Raw genomic sequence first — 11,314 nt, 5'->3', positions numbered from 1 at the left:
GCTGTGTCTTGGGGCTCCGCCTGGTGGCGGCTCCTTCTTCCCCCACCAGGCGCCCGGCCCCTCCTCCGCGCCCCGCGAAGCTCTGCTGACATAGCTCTGCCCGTCCTTGAGCTGCCCCAGGCAGGCAAGGGACCGTGAGCGGCCGGGCCTGGGCTGGGTGCCTTCCCCGAGTTTTTGCCAGGCCACATCCCACAAGAGTGGGCAGCATTCGGAGCTCCATTTGGCTCCCGGGAGGCCAGAGCTAGAGGTCGGCAGGGAGGGGTGGAGACCCCCAGAAAGGGCTAGGCTGGAATGAAACTCCCCAGGGAGAGGCCTGGAGAGCTGGGATGAGCCCCTCGCAGCCCCCTTCCCTTCATTCTGGACTTGTCTTCCCCTGCCTGGTCTCACCCCTTTTTGGAAGATAAAAAGGCCCAGTGCCTCTATTTGTCTGGACACTTATGGAGAGGGGAGGACTTGGGTTGGGAAGAGCAAGCTAAGTGGCCCCGGGCTGGCATCACTGCTCATGTGTCCTCTTCACAACTCAGCTTGAGGTTTCACTGCCTTAGGCTTCTCCTGTGACCTCCCGCTTGTGTGGGGAGAGCAGTGTGAGGGTGTGACGGCGCAGGCTTGTCCTCTGCCATTGCTTACTTGCTGGGCTCACCTGGGGCGTGTTGCTCAGCCCCTCCAAGTCTGTTTCGTCACCTGCAAAGTGGGGATCATGGTCTCTACTTCCCAGACCAGGAGCCATGATAAGTAACCAGTGCCAAAAACCTTTTGCCCAGGGCCTGCCTCTGGCCAAGACCAGGTGGCCAGCTGGATGACAGCATTACCTGGACCTGTGTTGCTCTGCCCTGTGTTGTGTCTGGACTGTGGTCCCCTTGAGGATGTGACTGAAGCTATCTGGTAGATGACTGTCTCCCTCCCTAGGGCTGGCCCTGCTGGGCTTCCTGGTGTTGGTGCCAATGACCATGCCCTGGGGTCAGCTGGGCAAGGATGGCTGGCTGGGAGGCACACACTGCGTGGCCTGCCTGGCACCCCCCGCAGGCTCCGTGCTCTATCACCTCTTTATGTGCCACCAAGGGGGCAGCGCTGTGTACGCCCGGCTCCTCGCCCTGGACATGTGTGGGGTCTGCCTTGTCAACACCCTTGGTGAGTCAGGGCCCCAGGGATGGGAGCTGGAGCCACTGGTGGGGGAGGCATGGGACACGCATACAAGCCATGGGTAGGGAAGGGTGGGCGGACCCTCACAATGACATGCCCTCTCCTGTTCTCTCCTCTGTGCAGGGGCCTTGCCCATCATCCACTGCACCCTGGCCTGCAGGCCCTGGCTGCGCCCTGCTGCCCTGGTGGGCTACACCGTGTTGTCGGGTGTGGCCGGCTGGCGTGCCCTCACCGCCCCCTCCACTAGTGCTCGGCTCCGGGCATTTGGTTGGCAGGCTGCTGCCCGCCTGCTGGTATTCGGGGCCCGGGGAGTGGGGCTGGGCTCAGGGGCTCCAGGCTCCCTGCCTTGCTACCTTCGCATGGACGCACTGGCGCTGCTTGGGGGGCTGGTGAACGTAGCCCGCCTGCCCGAGCGCTGGGGACCCGGCCGCTTCGACTACTGGGGCAATTCCCACCAGATCATGCACCTGCTGAGCGTGGGCTCCATCCTGCAGCTGCATGCCGGCGTTGTGCCCGACCTACTCTGGGCTGCCCACCACGCCTGTCCCCGGGACTGAGCTGCCATTGCCAGCCTGCCCACAGCAGCCTCCAGGTGTTCCTCCCAACTTGTCTGCAAGGGGCTAGCTCCCTGGATACTTCCAGCTCACGAGACGTCTCGGCAGGAGCCCTGTTCACCCATTCGTCCCTGTGGACTGACCTCTTCTGCCCATGCCATGGCACTCCAACTTCCTTCCCTGCCTTTTCCCTCCAAGCTTCTGTTAGTTACTGTGTCAGCTGGAAGGAAATCTTTCTCTCTTGGGACCTCTTTACCCTCTGTGACCTGTGGGGTTGGACCAGAGGGACTCTGGGGTCATGCCTTGCTCTGAGAGTTCAAGTCCTGCCAGGCCGCCCAGCCCGGAGCCCTCACCCCATCCTGCTCCTCCCACCAGGCCTCTGGCCAGCCCACTGGGCCCAGACTTCCTGACCGCCATCTTTCTGCCCTGCATACCAGCCCTCCCAGCAGCCACAAGCTTGCCTGCCCTGGCTCCCTCCGCCCAGAGACTATGGAGTAAGGCATTCAGGGCAAAAGGACCAAGGGGGCGTGGACCCTTCTCGTACCAGCTGGCCACAGGCACAAGGGCCGCAGCTGCTGCTTCTAGGAAACTGGCACATGGAGCTCAGTGGCCTCGGATCCTGGGACCTCTGGGCTGTGCCTGCCCTCCACCTTGAGTGCCATACTCCAACAGCTCCAGGTGCCCACCAGGGATGTGCCCGCTCAGGAAACCTCTTTGTTCCACACAGCATGGGGCTTCAGCTGCTGGCCCAAGGCTAGGAGCGCTGGGTTCTATAGCAGGGCTCAGCCTCAGCGGCCTAAGACCCTGGGTGACATCAGTAAGGGGACAGGAAGGGCCATGTATGCCACATGAGCAAGCTTGGGTGCTCCCAAGGTTCAAATACTTTTTATTGGACATGGCCAGGCAGCGAAGACCATGGGAGTTCCCGAGGGGCCCCAGCTTTCAAGGGCGATGGGAAGGACACAGGATAAAAGGTTAAAAGTGCAGAGGCAGAGCCTGGGGCTCAGGTTGGGTCTAGGGTGTCCTCAAACAGGCTGAGGAGGTTCCGAGGCTCAAAGGAGGGGAAGGAGCCCCGAGGAGGCTCTGAGTCGATGTCACTTAGGTCCAGGGCATCCCTGGGAGTAGGGAGGAGACAGTAGTGACACTCAGGATCCAAAAGCCAGCCCTGCCCACCCCAGCCCATGGATCTGCTTACCTGGGTATGCACCTGCTCCGGGGGGTGGAGGTGCTCCCCACAGTCCGGGCCAGGACAGCCTCAGGGGAGAGTGAGGGCCTGCAGGAGGGCGGGCAAGACAAACTGGGTGTCCAGGGCTATGGAGTGCGGGATGAAACCAGCTCTGTCCCTACGCAGGCTCCAGGCTCCCGCCTGACAAACAGGCAGGGAGCCACAGTCAGGGACAATAAAAACTTGGTGCACTCTGAAAGCAGCACTTGGACAGCCTTCAAAGTCCTTCCATCTGGCTGCACTCCAAGGCCCCCTCTGTCCTTTTCAGAACACATGGACTTGACTGAGGCTGATCTGAAGTAAACTTTTAGTGAATGTAAGCCTTCCTGGAACTTCTTGTTCGCTATCAAGTGCCCCCGAGGGAGGAGGTGATGTGTTTGTCAGGAAGGGGCTAACTGTGGTGTCCCCAAGAGCTGTCTGCCCCGAGTGTGTGGTTTCCTAATTACAGCCTCTCACTCAGCTACCAGGCCCCAGGGACCAAGGACTTGTTCCCGGGGCAGCGCTCCCCAGACTCTAGAGGCTTTCTCTTCCCAGAGAAGGGACGATGTTTTGTCCCTGGGCACTGGCAGCCTCCACTGGTGTCGGGGATGCACGGCCAGCCACTCCCTGGGGTGCTGGTGCCCTAATGTGAAGCCATGCCCTGAACAGCCAGTCCACACGCCCAGCTGCATTAAGCCCGGCCGGGCCACACCCCACCAGTCTTGGTTCCCTTCCCCAGGGTGTGATGGGGGCCAGGTTTGTGGCAGTGGTCCCCATTCACCACGAACCTCCATGGAGCCCCAGTGATATCCCCCACCTTCCTCCCAGCCCCCCATACCCTGCACTCAAACCCACCCTAAGCTGTCGTCATCCCAGTTACTGGAGAGACTGCTGTCCAGGAGCAACCTGCAGGGTGGTGAGCCAGGCGGGGTGGCTGGCGGGCCTGGGGGCTGTAGCCAGCTGGCAGGGTGAGCCAGCCCATGCCAGAGCCAGCAGAGCAGGGCAAGCAGGGCCTGTGGGGGAGAGGAGCTCAGGATGTGGGCAGGCAGACCCTGGGGCTGGGGGCAGGGCAGGCAGCCGCCACTGTCAGGAGCTTACCTGCCACAGGGCCCACCCTCGGCTCAGGGCCTCTGCTGCCATGCACCACAGCACACCCCAGGCCCGCGGCTGCCTCAACATAGGCAGTGCCAGCAGGGCCTCGGCCGTGGCCCGCAGCTTGGGGTCTGGCTCCAGCATCATGACAAGGACAGAACGCAGCTCAGAAGACAGACCTGCCCATGAAGAAGGGCCACATCAGGGTCCCAGAATGCCGACTGCACCCTGAGTCCAGCAGTGCCTCCATGGCCAGCCACTGTCTCCCCAGGAGCCCATGGCAGCACCCCCTCCCGCCCTCACCCACTCACCGGCAGTGAACTCAGGGGGCAGGTAGCCCTGGCGCAGCTGCTGCCAGCCCTCCCCACCATGGGGCAGCTCCATGTTGCATGCCACTTCCAGGATGGTGAGGCCCAGACTGGCAGGGACAGGATGGGGACAGAATGGGGCAGGGTTGGCCCTGGGACACAGACCCAGTCCCGGGCTGCCTCTTGGAGGTGGGTGGGAGAGGGATGCTGCCTTCCTTCATCAGTCAAGGAAGGGTGGAAGCAGGGGGAAGGGAGGCACCAGCAGGGCTGATCATGAACCCTGGGCAGGATGGGGACATCATGGAATATGGGCCCTGTGCCCAGGGAACCCACGTGCCACAGTGGTGAGTCCGCCCAATGCCCTGATGGACAGACACCAGTTACTGCTGACAGGTACGACCATCCTGATGATCAGGGCAGTGGTTACCAGTGTGGACGATGGAACCCAGTGCCTGGGGCCAGTCTCAGCTGTGCCACCTGCTAGCAGTGGGTTCCGGCAAGGCCCTTAACCTGGCTGTAAATGGAGTGACAATTGTTTCTCCTGTAGAGCTGTGAGGAGGCGGCAGGTTACATGAAGTGGCTCTGGAGGGTTCGAGGCTCACAGGCAGCCTGACCAGAGAGCCTCTGCACTGGAGAGCAGGGACAGCATCTCAGCCTCGTGGCTCTGAGGCCGGGTGTCCTGGGCTAGGGTGGAGCTTCCCTCCTGAGGAACGGAGCTTCCGTCCCAGGAAGGGCCTCCCGCAGCCCGCCAGACACCTGGCATGCCCTGGTCCCCACCTGAACACATCCGCTGCCGTCCCATAGGAGCCCTGCAGCAGCTCAGGGGCCACGTAGCGGGGGTCTCCCTCCTGGACCTCGCCGGCTCCTGCTGTACCCAGCTCCACCAGCAGTCCGAAGTCACCCAGCTTGCAGCGGCCCCGGGGCCCCAGGAAGATGTTGGCAGGCTTGACATCAAGGTGCACCAGGCCCTGGCTGTGCAGGTGGGCCAGGGCAAGCAGCATATCCCGCAGGTAGCCCCAGACCTGGGCCTCAGGCAGGCTGGCGCCCCAGGCCTCACAGTGCTGCTGCAGGCTGGGCCCGCACAGCTCCGTCTGCAGGTACAGGATGCCGCCCTCCTCCCAGGCCTGCTCCAGCCTCACGCAGCATGGGTGCTGCCCCACCTTCTCGTGGCTGCCCACCTCGGCCAGCTTGCGGGCCCGGTCCTTGGGGCCCCGGAATGGTGACATGGAACGCTTTACCGCATAAAGCCGCCCGTCCTCCTTGGAGCGCACCTGGAAGGGAGGTGGTACCCACACACAGGGTGCGGGTGAGCCACAAGTGGCACAATCAGGTAGGGGGACAACCTGACAGACCCCATTAAGGGTTCACACATGGGGGACAGTAGTATAGCTGGTATCTGTCTCAGACCCCTGCCCAGGGCAACAGCAAAACCAGACAAACCTCCATCCCTGAGGCTGGGTCTGTGGAGACCCAGCGATGGAGGACCCAGGGCCGACCTGCACTGACCCCAGGGGACCTCTTGGATGTGTCAGAAGGTGGAAAAAGCAGCTGCAGGGCAGCACAGGCAGCACAGGCTGTGATGTGAAAAGGGGGCTCCCCTGTGAGAAAGCTGACCTGGGGGCCAATGTTGTTTGTACTTCTTAACAAAATTGTCTTCATATAGGACTCGTACAAGGGAAAACTATTCTTTAAAAGAAAATATAAATGACTGGAAACTGTGTTGAAGAAAAACAAGGTGGCAGGCAGGGGGTAACTCAGAGCCTGCCAGCCTGGGGAGGGCTGGCCAGGCACTGCACTCAGGGCTGGTGCCAGGGGCCAGGCAGACTCGCCAAGGACCCGGCATAGCTGGCGCCAGGGCCTGAGGAGATGGCACAGGGGCTGCCGCAGCACGTGCCAGGCTCTGGACAAGGGGCCAGTGTGCACAGAGCAGCCCCTGGAGGGGCCAGCACTGGGGGTGATGGGAGCAGCCAAGTCAAATGTGGAGGGAGCCTGTGAGCCCAGCAGGGACAGGATGTAGGGAATGGAAGGGGATCAGGCTGCCCAGGACCCTGTCCCGCCACAGGAGGGGCAGAGACACAAAGGAGGTCCCCTAGATGGGCCTGGAAGGTGTTCCCTCACTCACCTTGAAGACCTCTCCGTAGGAGCCGTGGCCGAGGCGGCTGAGCCTCTGGAAGCTCTGCTGGAAGAAGGACTCTGGCCGGCTTGGGTCATACCCAGGGCTCTGCAGAGTCTCTGAGACCTTGCCCCGAAATGACACCCGCCGGGGCTGCAGCTGGTGCCAGCCTGGGGTCCGAGGAGGGAAGAGGCGGCTGATGGGGATGCTGCCCTTGGCAGGGGGCGGAGGTGGGAGGCTCCGGCTGAGCCCCCTGGGCCTCTTGAGGGAGAATCCAGGTTCTGCGTGGCGGAAGTAGGCCGGGACTGGGATGGGGGTGCCACTCAGGGGTGGCGGGGTGCCCTCCGTGGGCATGGGCATGGCCAGCGCAGGAGGCCCTGGGGGCAGAGACAGAGGCTGAGAACACGGCAGTGTGTCCGCTCTGATACCACCTGGCCTCGTGGCCCCAAAGAGGCCACGGAAGAGAGCTGTGTCTACACCACATTACTCGACTTCAAACGGCCATGGGGGCAATACGCACCCACCAAGAAAAGGCAGAGGACAGACTCACACTCACCTGCCCACTGGGCTGTTGTATTTTAGAGACGATAGAAACGTAAGAGGAAAACCATGGGGCCCGTGTTCTTGAGGGTCTTGCGGTCGGGTAGAGGTTAAGACCAAGGCGGTTTGGGGTCAGACAGGCTGCGCCTGCATCCCTGCCCTTGTCATGGTCAACTCTTTGACCCTAAACTACACAACCTCTTCCAAGACCACACGGGCCCACGATCCCTTATCTCCAGTTCCGAAGTGAAAACCCAGAGTCCCTCAAGGGTCTTTCTTTTTCATATCTGTCATGCCAAAACCCAGCTAGTGGTGTCCACTTCCAGAATGGCAGTGTGCACAGCTCCATGGACGCCTCCCCCAGAGAAACAGCACAACTGGTGACGATTATTCAAAAGCAAGCACTGAAAGCCTCTGGGCATGGTGCCCAGGGCACACAGCAAACAAAAGTTTACACAAGAAAACCTGCCAAGGCCTGGGAATAACAGCAAGCCTGTTGGTACCTGAGCCATGACACTCCTGCCCTCCCACCTCCAGCACCCCTCACCGCCCGGCTAGCACTGTGGGCAAGTGTGGCCAAGAAGAAGGGCTCCCTCTCCCCCAGCTCCCTGTCAAGGGTTAGGGTGTTTGCCCAGGAGAGCCAAGTTCTCAGCACTTCTCAACCCTCCAAGCTCCACATGGCAGAGGCTAAATTCCAGCTGAGTGTGGCAGACAGGCCGGGGGCTCCCTTCTTCCACCTGCCCCTACACACAGAATAGAGGCTGTATCTCAGGCCCGGCAGGCTGGGAACGTGGAGGCCCAGCTCATTTGTAGGAAGGAGGTTCCACACTGGGAGAGGGAAACCAAGAAGGCCAGAGGCTCCTGCGTGACCCAGCGACCTGCTCCTAAAGCAACAGCAGTGCTCAGAGAGGTGCACTGCTGTCCTGCCCCCAGTTTCACAGCACGGCTCAGACAGAGATTTAGCCTAGGGGTAGACATAGGTCATAAACAGAGTTCTAGGCCGGGCATGGTGGCTCATGCCTGTAATCCCAGCACTTTGGGAGGCCAAGGCAGGTGGATCGCTTGAGGTCAGGAGTTCAAGACCAGCCTGGCCAACATGGTGAAACCCCTTCTCTACTAAAAATGCAAAAATTAGCTGGGCATGGTGGCATGCGCCTATAATCCCAGCTACTCGGCAGGCTGCGGCAGGAGAATTGCTTGAACCTGGTAGGCAGAGGTTGCAGTGAGCCAAGATTGCACCATTGCACTTCAGGCTGGGTGACAGAGCCAGACTCCATCTCAAAAACAAAAAACAAAAAACAAAAAAACAGAGTTCTCCCCACCCACCAACCCCCTGAAAATTGGCTTGATTTGAAACAGTGTGTAGGGAAGTTCAAGTTTAAAGGGGCTGCCAAAATCAGTGGAGGTTTTGGTGGTGAGCTGTTAAGAGACTGGTACCTGTATTAGGGCAACCAGCTGAACCATAAGCCGGCTAGTTTACCACAGAGAAGTGGGGAAAGAGATAGGTAGGAAGAGTCTGCTTGCAGTCAGAACAAACCTCACTGACCTCAAAAGCCACCCTGTCAAAGGAGCTCAAAATTAATTGGATCTGGCCAGGCACAGGGGCTCATGCCTGTAATCCCAGCACTTTAGGAGGCTGAGGTGAGTAGATGACTTGAGGTCAGGAGTTCAAGACCAGCCTGGCCAACATGATGGAACCCCATCTCTACTAAAATACAAAAATTAGCCAGGTGTGGTGGTGCATGCCTGTAGTCCCAGCTACTCGGGAGGCTGAGGCAGGGGAATTGCTGAAACCTGGGAGGGAAAGATTACAGTGAGCTGAGATCGTGCCACTGCACTCCAGCCTGGGCAACAGAGCGAGACTCTGTTTCAAAACAAAACAAAACAAAAAATTTAATTGGATGAGTCTGTGGAACAATTTATGCCCCAAGGTATTGTTTGTTTGCTTGTTTTTGAGACAGGGTCTCACTCTGTTGCCCAGGCTGGAGTGCAAGTGGTATGATCTCGGCTCACTGCAGCCTCCAACTCCCAGGTTCAAGTAATTCTCTTGCCTCAGCCTCCTGAGTAGCTGGGAATGCAGGTGTGTGCCAACACACTAGGATAATTTTTATATTTTTAGTAGAGATGTGGTTTCACCGTGTTGGTGAGGCTGGTGCACCAAAGTATTATAAAAAACAATAGAGCAGCCTGGCATAGTGGCTTACACCTGTAATCCCAGCACTTGGAGAGGCCAAGGCAGGTGGATCACAAGGTCAGGAATTCAAGACCAGCCTGGCCAAGATGGTGAAACCCCATTTCTACTAAAAAATAAAAAATAAAAAAAAAATTAGCTGGGCGTGGTGGCGGGTGCCTGTAATCCCAGCTACTCGGGAGGCTGAGGAAAAGAATTGCTAATTGCTTGAATCTGGGAGGTGGAGGTTGCAGTGAGCCAAGATCATGCCACTGCACTCCAGCCTGGGCAACAGAGTGAGACTCTATCTCAAAACAAACAAACAAACAAAAAACAATAGAGCAACAAACTGGTCACTGGTGGAGCCTAATAGTTGGGTGTGATTGGGGGAAAAAAATAGAGTGGGCCCTCCTAAAACCACGCTTGTCCCAGGGTGGCTGTGCACATGCCCATGGCTGCATCCTCAGGGGAGTGACATGAGAGGCCTCACAGTGCAGGGGACATAGACTGCAATACAATACTCCAGCCAGTCACCAACAAATAAATGATCACAGACCCTGGAGGGGAGGGTGGAGAGCCAGTATGCACAGTTACTACAACATATTACCAAAAATGTCCAGCTTTCATCAAAAAACTACAAGATATACAGACATAAGAGGGTATGACCCATACACATGAAAAAACAAAACAGGCAACAGAAACTGCCCCAATGTCACTTTTTTTTTTCTTGAGACAGGGTCATGCTGTATCACCCAGGCTGGAGTACAGTGGTAGGATCTCAGCTCCCTGCAACCTCTGCCTCCCAGGCTCAAGGGACCCTCCCACTTTTGCCTCCTGAGTAGCTGGGACTACAGGCTTACACCATCATGCCTTACTAATTTTTGTATATCACGTAGAGATGGGGTTTCACCGTGCTGCCCAGGCTGGTCTCAAACTCCTGGACTTGGGCGAACTGCCCACCTCAACCTCCCAAAGTGCTGGGATTACAGGGGTGAGCCACCACATCCAGCCTCCAGATGTCAGATTTAACAAAGACTTCAAAGCAGGCTGGGAGCGGTGGCTCACACCTCTAAACCCATCACTTTGGGAGGCCGAGGCAGGTGGATCACCTGAGGTCAAGAGTTCGAGACCAGCCTGGCCAATATGGTGAAACCCCACCTCTACTACAAATACAAAAATTAGCCGGGCGTGCTGGTGCACGCCTGTAATCCCAGCTACTCAGGAGGCTGAAGCAGGAGAATTGCTTGAACCCAGGAGACGGAGGTTGCAGTGAGCCGAGATTGTGTCATTGCACTCCAGCCTGGGCAACAGAGTGAAACTCCATCTCAAAACAATATATATTATAATAATAATAAATAAAAATCTAAAAAGAGCAGTCTCCAGTATCTGAGGGAGCAGAGAGGTAAGGGGAGGGATGCTACCTGGGCCTGGCTGGCAGGCTGCCCTCCATCTTGCGGAGACTCTTCCTCTGACTCTAATTACCGCAGAGTCCCAGACCAGGGTTTCTCCAAGTCAGGAGCCACGGTATTGGGATCTTCGAGGTCACTGGTCACAAGCACAGCCTCCAGGCCCAACCCTGGCACCCTCGGGTACCTTGACCTGTGCATCTTAACCCAGCTCTCCCACCATCCCTGTGACTTACGTTCTAGCATGACGGGCCTGGCCCAACAGCCTCAGTGGTGGGATGGGGGAGGTGGGAGCAGGGGCTCCCACGTGAATCCAGGGTGTCCCTGGGCTAAGGCCAGGCAGGGGTGAGCTCCGCAGCTTCCAGGGCCCTGGGCGATTGGGCCGCCTCGCCTCACCCTCTCACCAGGCCCAGCACATCTGCGGGCCACCTTTCCGGGTAGACTGTAAGTTCCTTCCAGGCAGGGCCGCGGCTGAGTTCACTCCGTGGGTGTGGGGAAACCCTGGCGAACAGAGCAGTGGATGGGCTGTCACGGGAAGGGGCTGCCACCAGGGAAGAGGGGCTGTTGCAGGAGAAGAGGGGCTGTCACCAGGGAGGGGCTGTCACTGGGGGAAGGGCCGTCACGGGGAGCGCGGTGGCGCGGGGTTGATGGACAGCAGGCGGGGTCTCCGGGAGGGGCGAGTAGGGCGGGGCCGCCGAAGGGAAGGGAACCAGGAACTGGGGAGGACGAGAGGCAGGGGCTCGCGGGGGCGGGCCTGAGGGGATGCGGGCGGGCCGCCCGGGAGGCC

General features: G+C 59.0%; 2 protein-coding genes across 4 annotated transcripts; one reads left to right on the top strand and one right to left on the bottom strand.

Annotated features, from left to right (window-relative positions):
- The first annotated feature begins 207 nt into the window (after positions 1 to 207).
- Positions 208 to 3,244, top strand: PAQR4 (progestin and adipoQ receptor family member IV). The gene is made up of 2 exons (XM_011950236.1): positions 208 to 1,128; positions 1,264 to 3,244. The coding sequence occupies exons 1-2, from the start codon at positions 942 to 944 to the stop codon at positions 1,695 to 1,697; spliced, it is 621 nt and encodes a 206-aa protein (XP_011805626.1). The 5' UTR covers positions 208 to 941; the 3' UTR covers positions 1,698 to 3,244.
- Positions 2,537 to 11,069, bottom strand: PKMYT1 (protein kinase, membrane associated tyrosine/threonine 1). Of its 3 annotated transcripts, none has more exons than XM_011950238.1 (8): positions 10,764 to 11,069; positions 6,421 to 6,788; positions 5,076 to 5,569; positions 4,302 to 4,408; positions 3,997 to 4,169; positions 3,754 to 3,911; positions 2,890 to 2,967; positions 2,537 to 2,809 (listed from the first exon to the last, which is right to left on the bottom strand). In XM_011950238.1, exons 1-8 carry the CDS (start codon positions 10,771 to 10,773, stop codon positions 2,698 to 2,700), a joined length of 1,500 nt encoding a protein of 499 aa, XP_011805628.1. In that variant the 5' UTR covers positions 10,774 to 11,069; the 3' UTR covers positions 2,537 to 2,697. The 3 variants fall into 3 exon arrangements, with proteins under 3 accessions (XP_011805628.1, XP_011805630.1, XP_011805629.1); XM_011950240.1 differs by having other exon boundaries at positions 6,421 to 6,581; positions 10,764 to 11,055; XM_011950239.1 differs by having other exon boundaries at positions 2,537 to 3,005.
- Between the last annotated feature and the right edge of the window lie 245 nt (positions 11,070 to 11,314).

The sequence above is a fragment of the Colobus angolensis genome, unplaced genomic scaffold (assembly GCF_000951035.1).
Source record: "Colobus angolensis palliatus isolate OR3802 unplaced genomic scaffold, Cang.pa_1.0 Scaffold303, whole genome shotgun sequence".
Taxonomy (NCBI): Eukaryota; Metazoa; Chordata; class Mammalia; order Primates; family Cercopithecidae; genus Colobus; species Colobus angolensis.
The sequence above is the reverse complement of the archived record's forward strand: the minus strand, read 5'-3'. Positions and strand labels throughout refer to the sequence as shown.

Excerpts from the sequence above, each read along its gene's own strand:
- PAQR4 (XM_011950236.1), top strand. The coding sequence starts at position 942 with ATGACCATGCCCTGGGGTCAGCTGGGCAAGGATGGCTGGCTGGGAGGC. Across the intron at positions 1,129-1,263 it reads CTGCCTTGTCAACACCCTTG|GGGCCTTGCCCATCATCCAC; the intron begins GTGAGTCAGGGC and ends TCCTCTGTGCAG.
- PKMYT1 (XM_011950238.1), bottom strand. Across the intron at positions 4,170-4,301 it reads GCCCCCTGAGTTCACTGCCG|GTCTGTCTTCTGAGCTGCGT; the intron begins GTGAGTGGGTGA and ends CTTCATGGGCAG. Across the intron at positions 2,968-3,753 it reads TGGGATGACGACAGCTTAGG|GCCCTCACTCTCCCCTGAGG; the intron begins GTGGGTTTGAGT and ends GCCCTCCTGCAG.